At 43.0% G+C, this 11,452-nt stretch overlaps 1 protein-coding gene across 1 annotated transcript in view; it reads left to right on the forward strand.

The window, feature by feature from the left end:
• The first annotated feature begins 1,929 nt into the window (after positions 1-1,929).
• The window catches only part of DHRS7 (dehydrogenase/reductase (SDR family) member 7), a 24,851-nt gene continuing 15,328 nt past the window's right edge, over positions 1,930-11,452 (forward strand). The window contains exons 1-2 of the mRNA XM_011968312.1: positions 1,930-2,089; positions 6,475-6,903. Coding sequence (XP_011823702.1) covers positions 6,771-6,903 — 133 coding nt within the window. The 5' untranslated portion in view covers positions 1,930-2,089; positions 6,475-6,770. The remainder of the gene's footprint in view (positions 2,090-6,474; positions 6,904-11,452) is intronic.

An 11,452-nucleotide genomic window follows, 5' to 3' on the forward strand; every position in this document is an offset into this window, starting at 1 on the left:
GCTTCTGCAGAACCGTATTAAGATCAGTTCCCTGATCTGCTTAGAGAGACTGGGCCTGGTCAGCATAGCTCTCCCTTATATAACCAAGCAATAAATTCAGCTTTATTTTTTGTTTATTGTGATGGTCTGAATGGTGTTCCCCTGAAATTAATATGTTGAAGTTTTAACTCCTAGTACCTCAGAATGAGACTGTATTTGGGGATGAGGTTGTTAAAGAGGTGGTTAAGGTAAAACAAAGTCATGTCAGTGGGCCATGATCCAATATGATTGATGATGTCCTTATAAGAAGAGGAGATTAGGACACAGATGCACACAGATAAAAGACTATAAGAAGACAGGAGGAAGACGGCCATGCACTATAGCAGGACAAGCCACAGACAAAACTCCTTAGATACTGGGTTAAAGAAGGAAGGAGTTTTATTCGGTCGGGAGCTTCCGCAGACTTGTGTCTCAAAAGCCAAGCTCCCCGAGACAGAAATTCCTGCCCCTTTTAAGGGCTTACAACTCTAAGGGGGTCTATGTGAGGGTCATGATCGATTGAGCAAGCATGGGGTACAGGACTGGGGCTGCATGCACTGGTAATCAAGACAGAACAGGACAGAACAGAAGAGAACAGAAAATTTTGCAATGCTTCTTCACACAATGCCTGGAATCTATGGATGATACAAGCAGCTAGGTCAGGGGTTGATTTTTAACACCAGGATGGAGGTGCTGCGCTGGGCTATCTGACTATTGATCTTATTTTTGCCTTTCTGTAACTTTTGCTTCCTCTTTCTTTTTCTGAGGTATGACACAAGGAGAGAGGGGTGGTCTTCCTTACTTCAAGTCAAGGAGGAGGACCTTAGAGGAAACCAGCCCTGTCAGCTCCTTGACCTTGAACTTCTAGCCTCCAGCACTGTGAGAAAATAAATTTCTGCTGTTTAAGCCACCCAGTCTGTGATACTTTGTTATGGCGGCCCTAGCAAATTAATATAGTAATGTTTATTTTGGATATTGAGGTCTCTAGACACTAGAAATCAACATCAAAATTCTTACCGAATGAGGGTAATGACCCTGGGCTTTGCTTGAGCACTTCTGTCTCCAAGTAACAGGCCTCATTGCTGTGCTCGGGTTCCTGGCCCTCAGGTTAGTGGTTTTCACTTGGACCTCAGGGTGGGGGCAGAGGCAGGCCACATCCTTAGGGTACGGGGTTTACCTATGGAGGCACCAATACATTCCTTAATATTTCTCGTAAGCTAATTTGAGTGGGTCTCTGCCATTTGCAGTTGAGAGTACCGACTGATTAAGACATTAGTACCTAGAAGTAGAGTGCTAGAAATGAAAGATCCTAAAATGTGAACTGTTGTGTCAAGGTGGGGTAGGAGGCAGTGAGGCTCTCTCCATCTCCCTCCATCCCTGGGTGGGAAGTGGGCAGTCTTTATGATATGGTAATGAAGCAGCTCATTAAGATGTTATTGTAGTTTCTTTGGGATTCAGACCTGTACCTACTAAGGTGGAAGCTTCAGGGAATCCAGCAGAACAAAGTTAGGCTGCTCTGGTGTGACAGGCAGTATCATATGGTGGTTTAAGAGCAAAGACTGAAATTGGACTACCTGGGTTCAAAGACCCTATCTCCTAGCTGTGTGACCTAGGGCAAGTTACTTAATCACAATTAAGCTTCCTCATCAGGGAAATGGGAATTAAAATAGTACCTAACTAACTGGATTATTGTGAGGATTAAGGGATTTAATATATATAAAGCACTTAGAATAGGCCTGGCACTTAGAAAGCATATGGACAGGTTAACTCCTGTTGTGTTGGTTACTTCTTGTGGCTCCTGCCAAGATCCTACTAGAAAGAGATGAGCCTTGGTCTTAGCTGGGAACAGCATACAGCTTTGTTAAAACAGATCATGCTCCTCACTGCTCTCATGCACCATCTCAGCAGACAGCAATCCAAGACTGCTTAGGGTTCGGAATTACAAAATCAAACTCCCCACTAAGGCTAAATTTGGTCTGAACAAAAGTAAGGGCAAGGCAAAGAGAATAGACATTAGACAGGGACCTGAAAGGATCCAGAAATGGGACTTTACATCCCACAGAGGAAACAGGTAAGGTGCTTCCATACAGTGACAGAGAATAGACCAGTGGCTGCCTAGGGAAAAGGTAGAGGAGGGGTGGATTTCAAAGGGTCACCCCATTTGGGGGTGACGGAAATGTTTACCTTGATTGTGGTGATGGTTTCACAGGTGTATATATTTGACAAACTCATCAAATTGTATACCTTAAATATGTGCAGTTTCTTGTACTCGAATCATACTTTAGTAAAGGTATAAACAAGAGAGAACCAGAGGTAGAAGCTGCAATATCTTCTGTGACCTATCCTTGGGAGTCACACACTCATCATTTCTGCAGCATTCTACTGGTTGCAGTGACCAACCCTGATACAACATGGGAGGGAAATACATGGTGGTTTGCACACAGGAGGTGAGCATTCGTGGATCCATCTGGGGGATTTCTGGCCATCCCTCTATGTAGAGAGAACAATATGTACAAGGCCTTGAGGTGGGCTGGCATTCCAGAAAGCCTTAACTGATTACTCACCTCTGCTGAAAAGTTGACTGTTACTTGGTGCAATGGCTTTTTTGTTTTTTGGTTTTGTTTGTTTGTTTGTTTGTTTTGTTTTGTTTTTGAGACAGGGTCTTGCTCTGTTGCCTAGGCTGGAGTGCAGTGGCACCGTCAGTCTCAGCTCACTGCAACCTCTGCCTTCCAGGCAGTCTGAAGCGATCCTCCCACTTCAGCCTCGGTGCAATGTATTTTAACACATCATCTGTCACATCTTCCAAAATTTGAGTCCCAGGTTCTCCAGAACCTCAAGGGGTTAGTTAGACTAACCACTTTCAATGCCTAAGTCTTCTAATATGTCAAGTTCTCCTCTGACCTTACGCTTTGGTTTATGAAGAGTGAAATTATGAGAAGTGTCAGCATGTTTGCAAGTTGATGGGATGGAGTATGATTTAAGAAGCAAGAAAGAATCTTGTTTTCCTTAAATCTGAGAGCATAAATTTCTGTTCGCTCTGCTTATCTCCAAGGCTGACTCTGGCTGGAGAGGGGAGAAAAAAGAGAAAGAGAGAAAAGCATTGAGCAGTTTTAGAATTTTAAGAAAATATTCGTATATTTTAAGAAATTTAACCAGGCCGGGCGCGGTGGCTCAAGCCTGTAATCCCAGCACTTTGGGAGGCCGAGACGGGCGGATCACGAGGTCAGGAGATCGAGACCATCCTGGCTAACACGGTGAAACCCCGTCTTTACTAAAAAATACAAAAAACTAGCCGGGTGAGGTGGCGGGCGCCTGTAGTCCCAGCTACTCGGGAGGCTGAGGCAGGAGAATGGCGTAAACCCGGGAGGCGGAGTTTGCAGTGAGCTGAGATCCGGCCACTGCACTCCAACCTGGGCCACAGAGCGAGACTCTGTCTCAAAAAAAAAAAAAAAAAAGAAATTTAACCTAATTTTTTTAACTTTTTACTTTAAAATGATTATAGATTCACAGGAAGTTGCCAAGATGGAACAGATGTGTACCCTGTACCCCGTTCCCCCCACTAGTAATTTTACATAATTTTAAAACAATAACAGAACCAGGGGATTGGTATTGGCAAAATCCACAGACCTCATTCAAATTTCACCAGCTTTGCATGTACTCATGTGTGTATGAGTGTTCGAAGTTCTGGATTCGAATAACCACCACCACTACTAAATCATATACCAAGATATATAAAGGGAAGTTTGAAACACGGCATTTAAGGGAGAGAGAGAGTGAGAGCCATAAACTGCTTATGTTTAAGAGTCTCAAGATACTGTGGAAATTGGCTAATCTAAACAAACAATCGATGCACTGATATGGGGAACTGCTTGTGGTGAATAGTGGAGTGAGATATTCTTATTGAGGGATCCCATGAGATTACTAAAGATAAGAAAATAACTTATATTTTCTCGTAAATAAGACTCTAGGTAAGACCTTGTCTGCCTGAAGAATATCAGAAAACTAGACAATGACCTGAATGCTTGTACCTGGGGTATAGCCAGGCAGGTGTAAGCCGGAGCGTGTGGTGGGAGGCAGCTAATAGATTGCAGAGCTCCTCTCCACTGTGGCCAGCCAGGTTGCAGGATTTCTGAGTAAGGGTGCTGTGAGTTTTTGGGGCAGGGCAATTCTTTGTTGGGTATGTCTTTACATAGTGCCCAGACCTTTAGCACTCTGATGGCACCCTGGCTAGCTGGCACTATGGCAACTGTTCATCCAACACATTTCCAAAAGCATCTAAGGTATGTGAAAACACCCTCAATCAAAAACCACAAACCCCTTCTTGTTCTTGAGGAAAAATATTCCCTCCCTAGACTTCCTCGGTTCCTGTTTCCACTCACAGCTTCCACTCACTTTTTCTTTTTCCCCCGCCCAGGGACTGCCGATCTTGGAGGATCTGGATTTTTAAAGTTATTTTTGTGTAATTCTTTTGTTATGGAAGGTGGCAATTGCTTACGCACAGCTGCCTTCATCTTAGCTGACCTGAATGGGCCTTAGCTGCCCTGAATGGGCCTGAGCCCAGACCATCAAAAGTGGCCATTACTAAAAGGAGGGAAGGGAGGGTACCATTCTATTACATCTGCAATTAAAAATGAAGGTTACCAGTTATAGAAAGACTTTGGGACCCCTTGGTTGTGACTTTATTCAAAGCATTTTAATAATACTCAGAGAAGACTAACATATTTAATGCTAGCAACTCTTATTTTAACATTGACTTCGGAACTTCAAGGAGGTTTTAAAAAATTGAATTTTAATTTTTAATTTTTGTGGGTACATAGTAGGTCTATATATTTATGGAGTATGTGAGATACTTTGATACAGGTATACAATGTGTAATAATCACTCATGGTAAATGGGGTATCCATCCCCTCAAGCATTTATCCTTTGTGTTACAAGCAATCCAATTTTACTCTTCTGGTTATTTTAAAACATACAACTAAATTATTATTGACTATAGGCACCCCATTGTGCTATCAAATACTAGGTCTTATTCATTCTTTCTAACTATAATTGTACCCATTAACCATCTCCACTTTCCCCCAACCCTCTCACTACTCTTCTCAACCTCTGGTAAATATGCTTCTACTCTCTCTGAAGGAGGTTTAAATTTCAAGGAAAGGAGAATTCAATCAATGTGGGCTTATTGTTTCTCATGTCAACACTAAGCTATGTATTGCAGACTCTTCAAAAGGAGCATCAGATTTGCTACTCTATTTCAAGGATTCTAAAGTTCTATTGCAACAATAATATATTAACTCCCAAAATAATTAAAAAACAATATCAGACATAGTTCAGAAGTAATTGTGGAAAGAGCTGAGATTAGGGTAGAGATGACTGTGAGTCCAGATAACTCCAAAAAGCTTTTTAGAGAAGGATGAGGGTGGGGAGGTTTATAATAGGATTAAAAAAAGAGAAGGAAGAGCTGTTTAAGGAAATTCGATTACTGCAAGTAACATTCTTCAAAACATTTGAAGAAAAACAAAAGTTTGGCACGCAAGACTGGAAAAAGAAAACAACATTGGGGAAGGAAGTCACTGCTTCTTTTATTTCCATGACTGTTTTAAAGTCATATTTAGTTTCAGCCAAGGAACAGCCTTTGACATCAGAGCATACAAGGTATTCTAGGACATAAAGAGGATGAAAGTTCTACTGCATCAACGTCCAGAACTTTCTCCATTTGGTCACAGGTCGTTCTCATACATGGCCTAGTATCTATGCACTCTAACTGGGTCCCTCTGAGGCTTGTGAATGGAAAGCCCTCTTGCTTTCAAATGCTTGAAAACAAGAAAGATGCTACTGTTAATGCCTTAAACACATGTAGGTATTTAGTGGGAAGTAATGAAATGTTTTGAAGCTCATTTCAAACGGAAATTAATCAAGAACAGTAGTTTACTCTTTTGTGTATTAGAGTAGGCAAGACCTTGGTATTTTCATTACGTTCTCTGTTTTTATTTGCTGTTTATATTAGGATGTGAATCATGGCTTGGGTAAGGGGAGGATTTGGTACCAAGCTAGGCTTTGGTTGCCAAACAGACACTTTAGCTGAGAGTAAGTTTGTGTGTGGTCAGAATCAGGTTGTAAGGTGCCAACACAGCACATGGCTTCAGTCTTTTTTTCTCTAATTGTAAAAGGTCCTTGTCCCCATGGAGGGACCATTGCCTTGACTTGTGGGGTCTTGAGTGATAGCCACACTCTTCAGCACTCTCTCGACCTCATGAAAAGATACTGAAACTTGAAAAGGGAATGTTCTTTCTGAATAGGAATGGAGAAGAGGGGCCAGGCAAGAATGATTCTTTGTCTCCTGGCTGTTGCTAGTTTTCCTGTACAGAGAGGAAATAATGTAGTATATAATATGTAGCTTATGTTTGAATCAGCTTTTTAAAAAATACTGGAATTTTATTTGTTTATTTTTGGTAGAGACAGGGTTTCCCAATGTTGCCCAGGCTGGTCTTGGAAACCTGAATTCAAGCAATCTGCCTGCCCCGCTGGGTGTGGCGCAAGAGGGCGCGGGCAGCCCCAGGGAGGCGAGTGCGGCCGCGAGTGCTGAGCCCGGGGCGCCTGAGCGGCTCCTCCTCCCGGCCTGCTCCCTGGGCAGAGCCGGGGCGGTGCCGCTCTGGGCTGGCCGAAAGGGTGGCGCTGCGATTCCGCAGGGCAGCGACGCGACTCTGGTGCGGGCTGTCTTCTTCCCCCGGAGCTGGGCGTGCGCGGCCGCGATGAACTGGGAGCTGCTGCTCTGGCTGCTGGCGCTGTGCGCGTTGCTCCTGCTCGTGGTGCAGCTGCTGCGCTTCCTGCGGGCTGACGGCGACCTGACGCTACTATGGGCCGAGTGGCAGGGACGACGCCCAGGTGAGGAACTGCCAAAGCCGCTCCCGACTGGGAGGCCGGGCTCGGAGCTGCCGAGGCGTGTCCGGGTCTCCGGGGGTTCCGCGATGATCCCGGGTCCTTTGCGGGTTGCGTGGAGCTTCCCGAAGGCCTGGCTGCGCCTTACGCTGGGTTGCGGGTTGGGGAGGAGGACGCGAGGGCTGAAAAGCCCCTTTGTCTTCTGTCCTGGTCGGAAGATGGCACGGACTTGCCATTCAGGCTAGGAAACCTCTCCAGGGAGTGCCAAACTATAAGAGAGCACTGGAGTCGGCGGGGCCCCTGAGGACTCTGACATCCTACTCAGGACTCAAAGGATTCTAGTGTTGCCTCAGAGGACGATACTTTGAGAACAGTGAGCGTCCCCCTGCGTTTGTAAGGGAACCTCCTTTGTAAGTACTGGAAGCCCCGTCATTCTACTACCTGAAGTTGTCTAGCCTCCACTTCTCACTCCTGCTGTTTTGAAATAAAATCTGAGATAATCCGAAGTCACTCACCTACCTACTTATTGGGATGAAAGTTGAACACTAGAAAGAATTGAAATGGCAGTTTGCTGGAGTGAGATCATTGTTGGCATACTGCCCATCTCACTTTATCTGTGTCTTGCTTCGTATTTGACATTGTGTTTGTTTGCTATATGTAGGCTCTGTGCTCAGCGCTTTATACCCATAACCTTTAACGTTTCCAACTCTTACAAGGTAGGCATTATTAGTCTTATTTTCCAGATAGGGAAACTGATGTTCAGAGAAATTAAATGACCTACCAAAAGCTAGGCTTTGGATCCTTAAGGACTTGGGGAAGTGGGGTTTCCCTAGACCAAGTTTCTGGTATAAAAATACTCAAAGCATGTTACAAAGTTTGCTTGGAAAAGATAGTAGCTCAAAAGATAGACTATGTTGTGGGGGCACTATGAGTTGGGCGTTGAGGGGGGTGATATTTATCCCAAGGTGAGAATTGGTTCTTGTGGACCAAAAAAAAAAAAAAAAAAATCTGATACAGTGGTTTGTGCCCCTCCAAAGCTTAACCCCACCCGAGAAAATGTTATTCCTTAGTATTTCATTTTTCTGGTTGGATTTTCTTGGGTATAGCCTGTGCAGCACTGACATTGAGTTCACGAAAAATACACAACATAGACGCGAGAGCAGTGCTAAGAAACTATGGCAAGTGATTGGGCTTTCTCCTTTTGAAGCCGGAATCCCAAATACTGCACAACTTCATTAACCAAGGGCTTTCTCTTGATTGATTGTTCCATCCCAGTGGGGTAATATGTGTGCCTATTGGCTGCCATTGGCTGCCTTGCAGACGTTGTTTGTGTTTGATCCTTAGTGCTTTTGTGTTCACTTGGACTTGGAGAATTAAATGAAAATAGATTATATTTTATAATTTAATCCTACAAAAAATATTCAACCCATCAAATTATGTCAAGTGCTAAAAAGGAAAATTGTTGACAACATCTGAATGAATATCTCTAGGCTACTAAAAGTTATTTTCTTACATTAAGGAAAAGTTAAAAGTTAAGATCACTGACAATTTTAAGAAATTCATTTAATATTTTCGGTTATCTTTTGCTGGAAAAGAACAGTTTGAAGGATTTTAAATTTAATTACATTGTTATTATGTAGTTATATAATTTGCAAATTTGCACATGTAGTTTGATAAATTGCTATTTATCTAAGTAAATAAGTTACATAAAAGTTATTTGGCAAAAATCTGGTGTGGAGGCATGTACCTGCAATCCCAACTACTCTGGAGGCTAAGGTGGGAGGGTCATTTGAGTCCAGGAGTTCAAGACCAGCCTGGGCAGCATAGTGAGACACTGTGTCAAAAACCATAAAAATGTTTTTCAGCAAATACACTTATAAAGTTAGGTGTTAATAACTTTTAAATTTTAATTTAACGTTTAACTTAATCTTAAAATTTAGTCATATGCTTATTAACCAAGGAGTAAGCTTTTTTCCTTTTTCTTTTTTTTTGAGACACAGTCTTGCTCTGTTGGCCAGGCTGGAGTGTAGTGGTGTGATCTTGGCTCACTGCAACCTCTGTCTCCTGAGTTCAAGTGATTCTCCTGCTTCAGCCTCCCTAGTAGCTGGGATTACAGGTACATACCACCACGTCTGGCTAAGTTTTGTATTTTTAGTAGAGCTGGGTTTTCGCCATGTTGGCCAGGCTGGTCTGAAACCCCTGACCTCAGGTGATCCACCCCATTTGGCCTCCCAAAGTGTTGGGAACACAGGCATTAGCCACCATGCCTGGCAGAAGTAAACTTTACAGAACTCCTTTTATGTATAAAGCACAGATATATGTACAGTACATAAATGATATACAGTATATCTGTGGAATTAACATTTCACAGGAGAGTTTTAGGGAAAAAAAATGTCTAAAAAGATTCCTGGTGGAGGTAGGGAGTGAGAAAGAAGAAAAGATTAAAGGAAAATTGAAATAGACTCAGATTCCCAAAATAGCTCAGACTGGAGAGATGGGCAGACTCTATCAAGATGGAAAAAGAAAAAAAAAATTATCCTTCTTGACTTCTCTGTAGGTTTATTATTTTTTGTCCCTTAAAAAAATAGCACACTTACGTAATACAAAAGTAAAAAATACAAAAAGATATATAGTAAAAAGTAAAGAGCTTTCTCTGACCCTTGTGCCCTAGCTACCTAGTATGCCTCTCTGGAGGCAGCCACCATTTCCTGCCTCTGCTGTATTAGTCTAGAGAAATTCTGTGCATTTCCAAGCATGTATCTCACATGGTGATATATATATATTTTTAATAGAGAGACAAGGTCTTGCTTTGTCACACAGCCTGAAGTGCTGTGGCATGATCATAGCTCACTGCCGCCTCAAACTCCTGGGATCAGGCAATCCTCCCACTTCAGCCTCCCCAGTAGCTAGGACTACACCTGGATAATTTTTAACTTTTTGTAGAAATAGGCTCTCACTATGTTCCAGGCTGGTCTTGAACTCCTGGCCTCAAGTGATCCTTCTGCCTTGGCCTCTCAAAGTGCTAGGATAACAGATGTGAACCATCAAGCCCAGCCACACATGGCGAAATTTAAGGGTGACTAATTTTAGACATTAAAATGGTCCAGAAAAATCCATGGCAGAAGTCTAGAGGAGGAAAAATTTCAGCAGCAGCACATGTGAGCAAAATTCATTTTTGTTAACAGTAACCTCAATAGGAGTCAGCTGTGAAGTGGCTGCCAGAAAAGATTAGGCAACCTTGGGTTGCGCTTGTAGGCTTCAGTGTCTGAAGCAACAGCTGCAAACAACAGAAGTCTCCTGACTAGCTGCTTGTATGTGCCGGCCTCTGTGCTGGGCACTGGGGACACTGCAGTGACTGAATCAGCCACAGTCCAGGCCCTCATAGACCCTACCTTCTGGGGGACAAGGGATGTGATTTTTGTCATCTCATCCTGCTCTGCACTGTCCAGACCCTACCGAATCATGTGTCCTGCCCTAGCCAGTACCCTTTAATAAACAGGAACATTGACCAACTAGCATTGGTGCAGGTGGGCGTGAGCAGAAGAGCGAGGACACCTGATACCATGTCATGTAAGGGAAGGTGGAGAAATTGGATAGGTTTATTTAGCCTTAGAGGAGTAAGAGATGAAAGGACTGAGGGAAGACATAATGGTTGTCTTCCCTAACAACTGTGAGGGATTGTTATTTGGAAGACAGGTTTGATTTCTTTTCTTTTCTTCCCTAAAGAGCTTTTTGTAAAACAAGACAGCAGAATTGCAACACAATTTAAGTGTCTGTGTAGGTCACAAAAGAGATGCAAAATGTTTGCAATATGATTAGTATGTATTCATATAGTGAGTCATTCTTACACCTATACGTAAGATACTTCCATAAATTAAAAGTAGCCCAGCTCTAATAACCATAAGCTATATTAGTGGATCCCTTTTCCTAATATAACATTTAAGTATTCCTTCTGATGTTGATTCCTTTAACAAATGGAGTCTACAAACTGAATTTTTAAAAATTGTTAAAGGTGACAAACTCTTTAAACGGAGTCGTTCAGTTTACAGAAAATTCTGGGAGAACAAGCAGGATAAAACTGAGCAAGATTTTCAATAAGTATGCATCTGAAACTCTCCCATTTTTCACAATTCTGATACTAATACATTCTTAAGGAATTTTGCAAAAGTTAATCTGCTGACGAGAAATAAACCTTAAGACCAAACTGTTTGTAACTGTTCTCTTCCAGATGTGGTATATTAAGATTAGTCAAAGTTGGCCAGGTGTGGTGGCTCACGCTTGCGATCCCAGCACTTTGGGAGGCTGAGGTGGGCAAATCGCTAGAGCTCACAAGTTCAAGATCAGCCTGGGCAACCTGGCAAAACCCCATATCTACAAAAAAATACACACACAAAAATTAGCCGGGCGTGATGGTGCACGCCTGTAGTCCCAGCTACTTGGGAGGCTGAGGTGGGACGTTGGCTTGAGCCTGAGCCGTGGAGGTTGCAGGGAGCCAAGATCATGCCACTGCACTCCAGCTTGGGTGACAGAGCCAGACCTTGTCCCCTCCCCACCT

This window comes from Mandrillus leucophaeus, unplaced genomic scaffold, assembly GCF_000951045.1.
Source record: "Mandrillus leucophaeus isolate KB7577 unplaced genomic scaffold, Mleu.le_1.0 Scaffold838, whole genome shotgun sequence".
NCBI lineage: Eukaryota > Metazoa > Chordata > Mammalia > Primates > Cercopithecidae > Mandrillus > Mandrillus leucophaeus.